Here is a 15,111-nt window from a genome sequence, read left to right as displayed (position 1 = left end):
TTTTTTTGCGGAACCAGGGATTGAACTCAGGCCCTTGCACTTGCCAGGGAAGCACTTATTCCACTGAGCCATCTCCCCGGCCCCAACCAAGCCTTTTAAAATTGATATTCCATTTAGTACTATCTCTGTCCAATATTATAGCCAAGTAAAAATAAAGGACAACTCTTCCTTTCTCTTTTAGAGTCTAAGCTCTAAAAGCCAGTTTTCCAGGCGTCCTTATTCCATTTATTATAGTCAACCAAAGGACTTGCAATTCTGGGTGATAGATGTTGAGCCCTGGGTTTCTGATACAGTGCCAGTACCCTAGGTGTAGTGCTGGTGCATGCCCTCCAGCATGTGGGCCGTTGGCAGAATGATCCTGTGCTTCCCTGTGGAGAACTGTGTCAGAGCCTTACTGTGGAGGCAGCAGCTATAGGGGTCAGCTTCCCAAGTGGTCACCTGCTGGGCACTGCTGCAAACAGAAGACTCCTATTTACTGGGAGAAAGCAAGCCGTCAGTATTTGCCTGTGCTCATTGGTGTTTCCTTAAACCTTATCACCAGTGTATTTTAGTAGAACCAGATGCTTTGACTCTCCTGCCCTGTGCAGTCAGCTCTTGCTCCTATTCCCAAGCCCTGCTTGTTATCTTTCAGTTTGGGATCGACTGCTTCCCTTGCAGCAGACAATTAGGAAGGGATGGTCATATTTTATTCCCTGGGATGTTGGAGCCTGTCATACTTCCATTTCTCTCTCTCTCTCTCTCTCTCTCTCTCTCTCTCTCTCTCTCTCTCTCTCTCTCTCTCTCTCTCTCTCTCTCTCTCTCTCTCATCTTTTTGAGGCAAGTCTCGCTGTGCAGTTCAGGCTGGCCTTGAGCTCATTTTGTAGCCCAGGCTGGTCTCAAACTCACAACAATCCTTCTGCCCTAGCCTCCTGAGTGCTGGGATTACAGGCATGCACCACCATGCCTGGCAGTAACTTCCATTTCTTGAGAAGACTGTTCTGTTCTTATTGCCCGTTTTCTGATCTTTGCCATCTTTCTTTGATTTAAGGAAGTACAGCATGCCTTTGGGATCATTTATGTTTCTTTCTAGGTATCTCTGCCTTAGCAACGTCATTTTTATATATCCTTTAAGATATTAGACCACATTCAGGGCACAACTGAGCAGCTTGTATGCTGTGCAAAGGCCCCTAGTTGGGAGGACAGCAGCGCTGAAATCTGGCCTTAGTTCCCTGGCAAGCCCTGTGCCTGCTTTCTCTTGGTGCCATCTGCTTGGCAACCCCGAGCCTAGGAGACTGCCCACCCCACCCCCCATGGGCACCTGGTTTTATTCTTTCAAGGTGCTGACCTTATCAGCTAGCCTGGCTTTGACCATAGTCTTCTGCAAGCTCTCCAAGGAGGTGACATCCTTTCCACTCAGAAGAAAGCCCAGTTCTCGCCATGTTTGTTCTTCCATTGCGCAGCTGCAGGCTGCCTTGTTCACGTCAGTCTGCTCACACTGATCTACTTGCTGAGTTGTCCGCGCTGCAAAATATTGGCAACCCCATTCCAAGTGATTTTCCCTGTGACTCTCTCACCTTTTCGGTGAAGAACTAACTGAAAACACTGTGGCAAGCACCTGGTACCCCTCTGCCTTCCTTATCCTGTGTGTATGCACATGATTTATTCCTGTAAAAAATCTTATGTCATATCTTTTAAATTGTCTCACTGTACTGTGAGCCCAGTGAAGACTGGGACATCTCTCTGTCATTCCCAAGTGTTTTCCCAGCACCTGCAAGATGGGCACAGTGTCTGGCACACAGTAGGCAAATGAATAGCCATTTTAATGTCTTACATATTCATGTCTGTCAGTGTGAAGGAAATCCCATAAAACTTCATGGAATAGCAACATAACTTGTTAGTCATGTTGATGCAGCTTTATCACATTATATAAATTTCCCTATAATTTATCATTTTCTGTAGATCACATTATTTAATAAAACAGACGTCCTGTTATATATTGTTCAACATGGGGCCTCTGTGCAGAAACTATTTCATAATTTTCATGGTTGTCTTTTTTTTTTTTTTTCTTGTTCTGGGAATCAACCCAAGGGCATGCTATCGCGTAGCTGCATCCTCAGCTTCTTTGGATGTTTTAGTTTAAGACAGAGTCTCACTAAGTTGTCCAGGCAGGCTGTGGGTTCTCAACCCTGTGCCCCAGCCTCCTGTGTAGCAGGGATTCCAGGCTTATGCCACCCTGCCTGACTCTTGTTTCTGAGTTGAGTCATACAGATTTAAATGTGATCTCCAGGGTGATTTCATGGGGTCAGATTTTAAGATTTAGACTTCTGTGTTGTGTTCAGATAATCTCTGCTGCTGAAACGCTGACATTGCATCCATCTAGTAAAATTGCTAAAGAAAACCTGGATGTATTCTGTGAAGCTTGGGAATCCCAAATCAGTGACTTGGCCACGCTGCTGAGGGAAATCAGCGACGTCTTTGAAGGACGACGAGGTGAGCGGCTGCCTGCACACTGCAGCGCATTGCTTCATTTTTCCTTTGTATATTAGTGACTCTATTATTAGTAATCCAAGTCTTTTTTTAGTATTAGCCTTTGGGGGCAAAATTAATTATCTTGGGGCCCAGGGAGATGGCTCAGTGGAATAAGCGCTTCTCTGGCAAGCGCAAGGGCCTGAGTTCAATCCCCGGTTCTGCAAAAAAAAAAAAAAAATTAATTATCTTGTTATAGCCCACTTGAATTTTTAGAATGTTTTTCAAAACAGTGCTGTTTTTCTTTTCTTTATTATAGTATCTAAGCAGTCAGATTTATTGTACTATAGTGTAAGATTTCTTGAATTAACATTCCAGTTTTCCTATTGCAATTAAGTCATTTTTTTTTATTTCCCCTCAATTGTTATATTTAGTTTTTGTACAAGGTTCTTCTGTAATATAGAAATTCTCTGATTTAATTCTACTATCTTCATAATGAAATGAATGTAGTTATTTGATTTTTGAATTGCTTTCCTTCCACTTGGATGAAATCTGTTTCCTTGATGACTGCATAAACTTGGAATATTGCCTGTGGTGGGTAAGTTCCTTGCTAGTTCTACAGTATGTAGAATAGCACTGTACAGTGAATAGGAAGACATTGTGTTTACTCTTTATTTTTATATCCACTGGGAGTTTTATTTATTTCCCATTGTACTGTATGTCCTATTATTTGTTTTTTACAATTATTTTTTCCCCTTCAAATGGTTTCTGTTAGTGTCAAAGCATGATCTTTTCTAAAAAATAAATATTATTGATGTCATAACATAGAATTACATATTTGTTTTTACTGAATAAGAATATTTAAACAATTCATATTAAAATATCCATTTATGATAAATATTTGCTTAAAAATCAAGGAATGATAGACTTTATAGATGTCATGTCATTTGAAAGTAAAATAAATGTTTACCATGCTTCCACATTTAAAGAATTCTCTGATGGTAGTGTGAATGGCATGCAATTTTATTTATTATTATTATTCTTTTTTTGTGGTACCAGGGATAGAACTCAGGACCTTACGCTTGCCAGGCCGGTGCTTATGCCACTGAGCTATATCCCTGGCCCTAGCATACTATTTTAAAGCATTTAAAAGTATTCTCAATTACAGGGGGTTCTATAGGAAGCACGCTTTCACCTATTGAAAGGTGATGGAAGTGCTATAGTTTGAGGAAGGACTGGAGGGACTGTTAGAAAGTAGAGTGAGGCAAGGTGTCTGGTCTGGGGAGCCAGAGTGCCTGCCGGGCCCAGTCCCTTTCTCACTGGTGTCAACGCGCCCTCCTGGCCCCAGCAAGTGTGAGTGTCTTTGGCAGGGTGAGGAAGGCCTCTGGCCAAGTGGACACGGAGGCCCCTGCCAGCTGTGAGAGCCTTGGTGAGCACAAGCTGAGGTTGGTGTCATTTTGAGTTCCGGGTGAGAAGGTTCCCTGCCCGTGCTGCCAGCCTGTTATTACACCCTGAGGAGCATTGTCGTTTCCCCTCTTGCATCCAGTGACATTGGCCCATGACAGTGCCAGCGACTGGACTGCGTGTCTATTTTTCTGGGAAGTGATGGCTTCCACGCACTTGCTGGCATGCTCCAAGTGCCCGGTGGGAAACTTTACTAATAGCTGCAGCCCAAAAAGATGTGGCTCCAAGCCCAGCCAGCCGATTCTCCTCCACCAGGGGCCATCGGGCTTGGGACAGGTTTCTTTCATACTGCTCTGTGCTGGGTGTTCATCTTCTCCTATTAAAGGCAGGGTATGGCTGGACAGGCAGCACTTGGAGTGTCCTATATCCCTGGGCTGGTGAGTTCATCGTGAACCTGAAATAGACCTGGATTTCTCTTTGTCCTGGTCCCTTGACTGACAGCCCAAAGCACCTTCCTCTTTGTGTCTGGGATCTTCATTCTTTCTAAGCCAGATGATTTTATCATTTTTTAAAAAATGAATTTAGTACAGTATCTCCAGGGCCTCACTATACACAGATCAGACTCATAATGATCCTCCTGTTTTCAGTCTCCCAAGCTCTGGGATCACAGGTCTGCACCACCATGCCCAGACTCAATCACTATGTCAGCGCGTCCAGGGTGTGGGGCCAGCACAGCATGCCGGGGACTGAACCCTGGTCCCTGCACCCCAGTCCCTGCGTCTGCCTAAGCAGGTGCTTTAGTCCACTGAACTATCTGGCCTGCCCTGTTTTATCATTTTTTTTGGGGGGGGGGTGGATCTTTCTTCTTTTATTTCTATTAAAAAGGATATTTCCTTTCCAGAAAGCCACCCTTCAACACTCCCTCCTTTAACCCCAGGCTAACTTCTGAGTAGCAGTTAGCATAGAAGCTGTTAAGCTTGAGAAAGAAAAACCTAAATTTCCTTTTCCCATTAAGTTGTTGCTTCCTTGTGCTGAGATTTGAGTGACAATCTTATGCTAAAGGACAGCATTGGGTAGAATTTGAAAAGCAGTTTCTGAAACAAGACTGCCTGGGTTCCCATCCTGCCCTGGCCATTCTCTTAACTTAACATCTGTCTTCAAGTTTGATGGCTGTAATTCAGGGATAATAATGGCATAACTACCTCACATGGTGGGTGTGAAGATTCAGAAATTCATTCCTAGTAAGCTCTGAACAGTTGCTGTTTGTGTTCTCGTCAGCATCCTGACCACCATTATTCTTCCAGCAAAGCTAAATAAACAGCTTAAGAAAAAGCACCAGGTCTTTTTCCCCTTTAATCATTCTCTCTCCTATTTTCTGATATTCCTCTTCTGCTATATCTCTTCACTTTTGGGGGTTTTGGGAATAGCTTGTCTGGCTTCACTGTAGAAGAGCCCTCCTCCCCCACCACACACACACACACACACACACACACACACACACACACACACACACAAAATTGAACCCAAGGTCTTCACACTGAGCTACACCTCCAGCCCTTTTTCTTTTCTTTTCTTTTTTTTTTTTTTGCGGAACCAGAGATTGAACTCAGGCCCTTACGCTTGCCAGGGAAGCGCTTATTCTACTGAGCCATCTCCCCGGCCCCACCAACTCTTTTTTTGAGACTGACTTTTGCTACCTGCTGAGTTGTTCAGGCTGGGCTCAAATTGTGATCCTCTTGCCTCAGCCTCCTAGTGGCCTGGGATTAGAGGTGTGTCCCTTCGCTCCTGGCTATAGAAAGTCTCTTGACCTCCAGAAACAGCCTAGCTTGTTTGTCTGTACAAAAGAAGCTCAGTTGTTCTCCAGGGGAGAACTGATGCCCTCTGAAAGGTTTCTCTTGCAGGATACTGAATGCAGCATTAGTTCAGTCCTTGCTTTCTGAGGTATCTTTCTCCTCCCAAGATTAGCTTCTATTAAACAAGCAGCTCTTCCTGTGAGCGGCCTGAGGTGACCTGTGAAAATGGTTCGCTGCTCTCTCGACCCAGAAAACCCCACAAAATCATGCAAATCAAGAGGCTCAAATCTTCGTGTTCTCTTTAAGAACACGCGTGAAACTGCCCAGACTATCAAGGGTCTGCATATCTGAAAGGCCACCAAGTATCTCAAGGATGTCATGTTAAAGAAGCAGTGTGTGCCATTCCAGTGTTACAGTGGTGGAGCTGGTAGGTGTGCCCCCAAACAGTGGGGCTGGACACAAGGTCAGTGACCCAAAAAGAGTGCTGAATTTTTGCTGCACATGTTTAAAAATGCAGAGAGTAATGCTGAGCTAAAGGGTTTAGATGTGGATTCTCTGGTTATTGAACACATCCAGGTGAACAAAGCACCCAAGATGCGCCGCCGTACTTACAGAACTCATGGCCAGATTAATCCATACATGAGCTCCCCCTGCCATATTGAGATGATCCTTACAGAAAAGGAACAAACTGTTCCCAAACCAGAGGAGGAAGTTGCACAGAAGAAAAAGATATCCCAGAAGAAACTGGAGAAACAAAAACTATGGCATGGGCATAAATTAAGCATAAAATAAATGCAAATAAAATTAAAAAATAAATTAAAAAGCAGGAAAAGATTCAGTGAAAAATTAAAAGAACCTACAAGTTGCTATGTTCTGTGCGGGTTAAATTATAAAAATGATCACTGAGAAGTCTACTAGATGGGAGCCAGGGAGACAGCTCAGTGGAATAAGTGCTCGACTGGCAAGCACAAGGTCCTGAGCTCGATCCCTGGTACTACCAAGAGAGAAAGAAAGAGGAAAGGGAAAGGGAGGAAAGGAAAGGAAAGGAAAGGTATTCGCATGATAATACAGTCATACAATAATAATAGGTGCCATATATTGAGAACTTACTCTGTGCAGGCTGCTCTGGTAAGTGTGAGATGTGTACTGTCTCACTGCATCCTCTCAGTGACCTTGTGACACAGGTGATATCCCAAATGTATGTGAGATTTGAGGAAGTTTATGCCAATGGCTCCGGTGAATAAGCTAGAGACAGCAGGGCTAGTTGAATCTGATGATGCCAACAGTGAAATTTATCAATTGCTCACTCTCTTAATCCAGCTCTGGGTGTTCTGTTGAGAGTAAACCAATTCTGGTCTTTAAAAATTTTTTTTCATTTATTTATTTTTTTACTATTTTCTTTTTTTTTTGTACCGGGAATCAAACTCTGGCCCTTGCGCTTGCTAGGCAGGTGCCGTGTCACTGAGCTACATCCCTGGCCTGAGTGAACCAGTTCTATAAAAAATGCTCAGAACTGCAGCTCCTGGTTTTTGAGTTTTGCTCTTTTCCCTTCCAAGTCCATTCCAGAAATGACTAGAAGATCCCAAAAAGGACATTTCAAAAGGTGTCAAGCAAGAGAGAGCCAGGAGACATCTTCCATTACACAATACAAGATTACTTAAATTCTTAACCTAGATATCACAGACTAGCACTAAAAAAGTATCTGTCATCCACTGTGACCTGACTGTCCACAATCTGGAAACCAGAAACACTGTAAATGTGGCAGGGATGAGGTGGCTTTGCTATCTGCCTTCTTTTCTTAGTTGTCTATGTGTCACACCCTGTGTCCGTTCATAGCCCCAACAACTTGTTGTTTGCTTGCTTGCTTTCACCTTCCTTTCTGGTTTACTGGGTCATTCTCCTCCCTGACTGAGAATATGTCATTAGGGTAAATGATTGGGTTTGGTGTGTGCAGAGAAGGAAGAAGCACTGATACTGGTACTGATTTAAAAAGTCTCTGGCTTCAACAGAGACAGATTTTGGTAAAAGGAGTGCTCTATGTGAAGCCAACTGTAAGTGGGAATCAATGTCAGTGAGACATTTAGCTTTTGTCTCACTTAGCTTTATGTCAGGAGAGACTGGCCAGCAGGGGTGCGGGTGTTCAGTCTTCATTTTGGTCACCATGTCAGGAGTTTAGTTCTCAACCACATATAATTAATAGACTGTCAAAATAATGTACTAACTTTCCCATTTAATGTTTTAGAAGTTAAATGTGAATAGCAGAAAAATGTTTTTAAATTATATATGTTATTTGTAGGAGAGAAGTATGGCTACCTTCCACTGCCAAAGCCAATGGTAAGTAGAATTATGTATATTTCAGAATGTTTGCATATGTGTGTATGTGAATTCAGAATCTAAGTTATGCTTTCTTTGCAGGGGTTGATCGATTTTTTTCATTTTTATATATATATTTTTTTGTATTTTTTTTTAGGGAAGGATCTTCAGGGTGTTCAGGTTCTAACTACTAGATCGGACTCATAGTGATTCTCCTGTTTACAGCCTCCCAAGTGCTGTGATTACAGGCACACGGCACCATGCCCAGTCTCAATTGCCATCTCAGCACGCCCTAGGGGTGAAGCCAGCATGGCAGGCCTGGGGATCGAACCTCTGGCCTCTGTGCCTTTAATCTGCTGAGCTATTTGCCTGGCCCTCAGGAGTTGACTGATTGATTCTGAGATGGGGTCTTACGTTGACTCATTATGTAACCCAGGCAGGCCTTCGACTTGCAGTTGTCCTGCCTTAGCTTCTCAAGTGCTGGGATTACAGGCATGCCCTAAGATGGCCAACAGATCATGCTTGTTGCCTGTTGTTCCTGCCCTTCCTCCACTGTAGAATAAAGTTAGGCTCTTAACATGTTCACAATGGGGCCATAATGTGTATGTCTCTCTGCCAAGTGGCTTGAATCACTGATAATGATCAGTGGCACGGCTGTCCCATTGAGTAGCTTTTTTTGAATTTTGTTAGTAAAAAGACCAATAAAAGTGATGAGATGCATTTGTACTACCAGAGATACAAGCCACACCAAGGGCTAGTCAGGCCTATACCAGTGATAGCTCCAGCTGGTGAGAATGTACTAACTATTCGTTGTACAGCTTTTAACTCTAGGTCTATGTAGTAAACTCTGATATATGGGCTACCCTCTGAATGTTTGTGTTGGATTTGGGGATTTTATTTTATTTATTTAATGTATTTGGTATAGTATCTCACTACACAGTTCAGACTTATAGTGATCCTCCTGTCTCAGCCTCCCCAGAATTGGATTACAGGTGTGCACTACCATGCCTGGACTCGGTGGCCAGCTTAGCACACCAGGGAGTGGGGCTGGTGTGGCATGTGTACCAGGGATTGAACCCCAGTCCTTCTACTTGCCTAAGTAGGCACTAAGTAGTCCACTGAGCTATCTTGCCAGCCCTGGGTTTGGGGATTTTAATTCAGCAGAGTAATAATTTATTTTGTTTTCCATGCTTGAGTCTAATTTGCAATGTCAAAATTGTTTTCTATAAACTAAGAACTTTCATGTGCTTTCTCCTAAATGAAAACATGCCATGTATGTGTGAGAAAGAAATACAGAGGAATAGGGGCTGGAGAGATGGCTCAGTGGTCTAAAGCACCTACTTAGAACAAGCTTAGCAAAAGCATCAGGGACCGCGGTTCAATCCCCCAGCACCACATGCCAGCCAGCCCTGCCCCCTGGTGGGCTAAGCTGGTCTCTCTCTCTCTCTCTCTCTCTCTCTCTCTCTCTCTCTCTCTCTCACTCTCTCTCTCTCTCAAATAAATAAATAAATAAATAAATAAAAATTAAAAAAAAAAAAAAGAAATACAGAGGAATAAATTAAGTAGGCAGTGATCCTAAGATTCCTTTGGATATTCCTGGTACTTAAAAAAAATTTCCTTTGGAAGTGAGAATTTCTGTTCTCTGGCAGCCTTTTAACATCAGTCATGTTACACAGGTGACATTCTGATGACTCAAGCAGTGCATTTGAAGTGATCATTCTATAGAAAATTGTAATTTTTAATGAAATGTAAGCTATGAAAAACAGAAATGGGCAGGCCTGGTGGTACACACTTGTGATCCCAGCACTCCAGAGGCTGAGGTAGGAGGATCACTGTGAGTTTGAGGCCAGCCTGGGCTACACAGTGAGATCAGGGTCAGCTTAAACTACAGAGTTAAACCATGTCTCAAAAAAAAAAAAAAAAAAAAGAAAAGAAAAGAAAAGAAAAAAAGAAGAAAAGAAAAAAACAGATATGATAATAAAAAGAATTGGTTATCATGATTCGAAAACCATCAAGTGTCCTAATAACTAGTTTCAGAGGAGGAAACACAATGAACTGGTTAGAAGTAGTATCTGAGAAGTGTAAATGAGAAAATCAAAGATTATACCCCAGAAAAAATTAGAACTAGTTTCCTAATCACAAAGAAGAGAGTTCTTGGATGGTTCATAGGATTTATAACAGGTCAAGTGTATTGTGTGAGACAGACAAAAAAATGATTCACTTATTCACGGAACCATTCGGTACTCCCTGATCCCCCTACTATTTTCCAGGCACTAGGCACTAGTGCAGTAATGCTGAGAGAGATGCTCAAATACACACTCCACAGGTAGGGATGTACAGGGACATTGCTCTCACTGTGGCATTCCTGTTGCCTAGGACTGCCTGGCACGAGTTTAACACTCAGACACTAATTTGATAGTTTGTTGAGTCGGTGCAAAAGACAGGATGCTCTCTGACTGCCTGGCTCAAGGCTGTTTAACAGAAATATATTTCAAAGCACATACATAATTTAAAATGTTATAGTAATGGTGTTTTTGAAAAGGAAGTTGTGGAATTTAATATCTTATTTAATCCAGCCTGTGCCAACTGTTTTCCTGCCAACCGGTACTCATCACACGATGGCGGAGTCTCTTAGTCCTCCTGTCACCTTGAGCTTTCCCACTCCCACAGCTCCTCTTCCTCAGAGAGCCACTCCTCAGGCATGCTACAGCCACACGCAGTTAGTGGCTACTCCCTGGGAGCATGCAGGTTTAAGAAAGCAGGAGAGGGGGTTTGTTGGTGATTATAGCAACACTGGTGAAGAGCAGAGTGTCGCAGGGAGCACTGGCCATGAGGGGTGGGAGTGTAGGCGTGGTGGTGGGGGTGGCTGATGTAAGGGAAGGACAGACGACAAATCCCAGATTTTATAAAGGGCACTTTGCTAGGGAATGTATTTTCTGAATTGAGACTGATACTTAATGCTGAAATCACATTAGAAAACTGAACGTAGCTAGTGAAGAGGCAGTCATAACACTTCAGTGCCCTGTCTCATTCCTTTACTTGTACGTTTTTATAAATCATTATTATTAAAGTAAACTGCAAAAGAGTTCTGTGGCATTTGGTTTTGGAAGACAGTTTCTGCGTATTAAGCTATCAGAATAGTTTGAAAGTATGGATAGAAGTTTGCCTGTTTTGTGCCTTAATCCAGCTTAACCCCAACAGGTCATATCATAGCTAATATCCTACAGAGTTCAAGCATATAAAGATAAGAGACTTTTGTGAGAGCTATAACTTTGAGCCTCTACAAAAAAAAAAAAAAAAAATATTTTTCTTTGAGATAGGATCTTGCCATGTAGTCCAGGCTGGTGTTGGCCTTGAGATCCTCCCACCTCAGCTTCCTGAGTGCCTGGATTGTAGGCCTGTGCCACTGTCCAGCTCCCAAGATAATTTTTTGAGGTTAAGAAAAAATATCACAGAGCTTTTAATTGATTTAGAGGAGCAAGATTTTATTGAATTGCTGTTTAAGTTTTTAGTTGCAGTTTAGAATCATGAACCATTCTAACCATTCTTCAGTTGAGCATCTAATTCTAGTCCTAAAAAATTGTAGCCATCCTTTTGAGGAAGCAAATGTGGAGGCTGGTGCTATTTATTTTATTTTATTATTTTTTTTTTGCGGAACCAGGGATTAAACTCAGGCCCTTGCACGTGCTAGGCAAGTGCTTATTCTACTGAGCTATCTGCCCGGCCCCAGGCTGGTGCTATTTGAGGTTCAAAATCTTAGTTTAAAGGGAACCAGTGCATCTGGCTTCATTCCAAAATAGTGTCCACCAGATGGCAGGTGAGCCTGGTCATGGCATCAAGCCTATCTGTCTGCCATTTTTGGCAGTGCCCTCTCTGCCTTCATTAACTACTTCAGTAGGGGTGGGGATACAGCTCAGTGGCACAAGTGCTTGCCTGGTAAGTGCAAGGTCCTGAGTTCGATTCCCAGTACCAAAGGAAAGAAAGTAAAAAGAATGAGATGGGATATAAAATTCTAAATAAAACAAAACCTAAAACCTTGAGACTGTCACAAATTTCTTGACTGCATTACCAGTTGCATTAAAGTCTATGAGGCCCAGAAAAGAAACAAGGAAGATGCAGCTATCTGTTGAGGAGCCAGGGACACCATGATCATGCCCATTATTTTCTAGGGAGATAGGAGACGGCTCGTATTTATGTGTGCAGTGTACGTATATAGTTATAGTTTCTGTCTGTATGCCTTCTGTTCTTTAGCTTCACTTATGTCTTCAATAGTAAATATCATTGGAAAATCTCAAAAATCTTTGTTCAATGAGGAAATCTAAACTATAGGATGGAGAAAGGGAAAAGCTGACCCAGTATTTATTTATTTATTTATTTATTTATTTATTTATATCAGATACCAAACTCAGGACCTTGTGCTTACCAGGCAGGCACTTGTGCCATTGAACTGTCTACCTGGTCTGGAAGTCCTGTTTTGTAGTGAAACTAGAGACAGACTAGCTGGTCAGAAGTAGCAACCATGGGCTGGAGAGATGGTTCAGTGGTCTAAAGCACCTACTTGAAACAAGCTTGGCAAAGCACAGGGACCTCGGTTCGATCCCCCAGCACCACATGCCAGCCAGCCCCGCCCCCTGGTGGGCTGAGCTGGCCACACACACACACACACAATAAATAAATGTAATAAATAAAAATAAATAAATATTAAAAAAAAAAAAGAAGTAGCAACCATGTTTATAGGTTATAACAAGGGAAACACACACAAACCCATATCACTTAACAGTGACGACTCATTCTCAGAAATGGGTTATTAGGAGAATTTATCATTGTGCAGACGCCCTAAGAATACACTGACGCCACTAAGATGGCTAGGTACTATAATCTTAGGAAGAAACACATGGTATATGAGGCCTATTGTTGGTCAAAAGGTTTGTGGTATCTGATTCTGTGCACACCCACATGCATGGACACATGCAGGCACAGATGGCCCCTCACTTAGCTGCTTCACTTTACAGTGGTGTGAAAACAGTACATAATGTGATAGACATTGTACTTTGAAGTTTGAATTTTAACGTCTTCCCGAGCTTGTGGTCCATGGAGGGCCTTTGTCATGATGCTGGGCAGGCACAGTGGGCCTGGGCCATGGGATCCTGAGGGGAAATAACTGGCAGCGGGCAGTGCACCGTACACACGGCTGTCACAGTCCACAGGCCAGGGCGTTCCGTTCAGTTCTGGCTTAGGGCTATTTCAGTGTATGATGGAGTTTATCCATACATAACCCTGTTGTAAGCTGGGGAGCATCTGTACACAGAAGTACGGTAATGATGCTTTTCTTAAGTTAAACAAGCACATGAATGTTTCGTTTTATTGTAATCTATACCTTATGTGCATGCATGTGACTACATGCCCAATTTGTATTTCTGTGCATACGTAATTTAAATATGTTTCCATTTTTAAAAATGGCTTTATCCACCTGCTGGCCACTTTTTGTTTCCAGCTCTTCTGGGATTCCTGCATCCACTGTGGCAGCTCCCACTGTAGCTCAGACTTGGAGGGATCCTCCTTGTGGGCGATCATCTCCAGACAGCCTTTGCATGTATTTTCAAAGAAATACTGCTATTGGTAGTGGTAGATCTAGCCTGTTACTCTCTTCTTAAAGTAAGTATCTGTGTACTAGCCTGATAACCTAGTTCATAGACTTATCCCTGCTAGTTCCAAATAGTTTATATAAAAACAAACTTGATTTTCATAAGTAGGAAGCCACTGGTTCACATATTAAATCTTAAGTTCTCAGAATAATTTCTTTATGATGTGGGATATAGGATTAGCGACACAGAAGGCAATTAAAGTAAGGTGTTTCTGAAGTGCAGCCATCTAAGGGCACAGGAGGTACAGGAAATGAATCTCAGGTCAAAACTGTTAGGAAAGAATAGAAAGATATGTACAGAATAATACTCTTAAGAATAATTGAAGCATCATAAACTTGTCGCAATGGAGATGTCAGAGAGGCTTTAGGGTACGTTATTATGGGAGTCCGAGAACAGTGCAGAAGTTGTCTTGAAGCCCTTGAAGTGCAGGTGAAAAGCAGAGAGCAGCTGCAGACAGGACAAGAGCAGGAGGGGACAGTGATCTGCTCTTCTGGCCAGCCCGACTTCTAACTAGCAACCCATGCAGAGCTGAACTCTCCTACTAGCCAGAGATTTGCAATTGGTTGGCGGTCTAATTAAACTACTTAGTATAACTTAAGTATATACTGGATATATTAAAATTAGACCTTAATACTAGTTACGCTGTTACTGTAGAATTCCTTACATTTAAATACACTGCCTTCTAAGATACCACAATCTTTTTATTTTCACAGAAGAACAATGTAAATAAATCACTGAAGCCCGACAAGGCTGACTCTGAGGTAGGGCCTCTTCCTTTCTGCTGTCGTACATCTAATCTTCCCTTCGTGTCCGTCACGACAAAGTTGTGAATATGCTGTCCATTTGCAGGAGCAAGCCAAGATAGCGAAGCTTGGACTCAAGCTGGGCTTGCTTACTTCTGACGCCGACTGTGAAATTGAGAAGTGGGAGGATCAGGAGAATGAGATTGTTCGATATGGACGGAACATGTCCAGGATGGCTTACTCTCTCTATTTATTTACCAGGTAAATGCTTTGATTTTTATGATCAGTATAACAATATGTGGTAAAAGACAAAGTGCTGTGTTAAATCATTGATGGGTTAATGCCAGTGAATGTATGATTAAAAAAAAAAGACAAGAAGCAGTTATAACTCAGCAGACGCAGCAACAAGACACATTTCATTAAGAGTTAGATTTAGAAAGGATCCTTTACTGGTCAGTGCACCACGCTTTCCATAATCTTGAAATAATTTTACATTATGCTTTTGTCATCCTGCACAGTGGTGTGTCTCAGCCAGCATGGGTATGTTTACAGAATGTGCCTTTTCTTTTTCTTTTTTCAGGACTGGGGATTGAACCCAGAGGTGCTCTACCACTGAGCTACATTCTCAGCTCTTTTTATCTATTTCTTTATGTCGTCTAGGGTGCCCCTAAATTCACTATATTCAGGTAGGCCTCAAGCTTAACAACTTTCCTGCCTCATGCTGGGATTCTGGGACTACAGGTATATACCACCACACCTAACTATATC

At 42.4% G+C, this 15,111-nt stretch overlaps 1 protein-coding gene and 1 pseudogene across 1 annotated transcript in view; both read left to right on the top strand.

Moving 5' to 3' along the window:
- Positions 1 to 15,111, top strand: part of Ctnnal1 (catenin alpha like 1) — a 53,512-nt gene that overhangs the window by 28,966 nt on the left and 9,435 nt on the right. Inside the window, exons 10-13 of the mRNA XM_023722928.1 lie at positions 2,319 to 2,469; positions 7,939 to 7,976; positions 14,314 to 14,361; positions 14,450 to 14,604. Of these exons, the coding sequence (XP_023578696.1) occupies positions 2,319 to 2,469; positions 7,939 to 7,976; positions 14,314 to 14,361; positions 14,450 to 14,604 (392 nt within the window). The remainder of the gene's footprint in view (positions 1 to 2,318; positions 2,470 to 7,938; positions 7,977 to 14,313; positions 14,362 to 14,449; positions 14,605 to 15,111) is intronic.
- On the top strand, positions 5,835 to 6,434 carry LOC105743048 (annotated as a pseudogene).

This window comes from Octodon degus, unplaced genomic scaffold (assembly GCF_000260255.1).
Source record: "Octodon degus isolate 3935 unplaced genomic scaffold, OctDeg1.0 scaffold00094, whole genome shotgun sequence".
NCBI classification, from domain to species: Eukaryota; Metazoa; Chordata; class Mammalia; order Rodentia; family Octodontidae; genus Octodon; species Octodon degus.
Note: the sequence above shows the minus strand (reverse complement) of the source record. Positions and strands in the feature narration are given on the sequence as shown.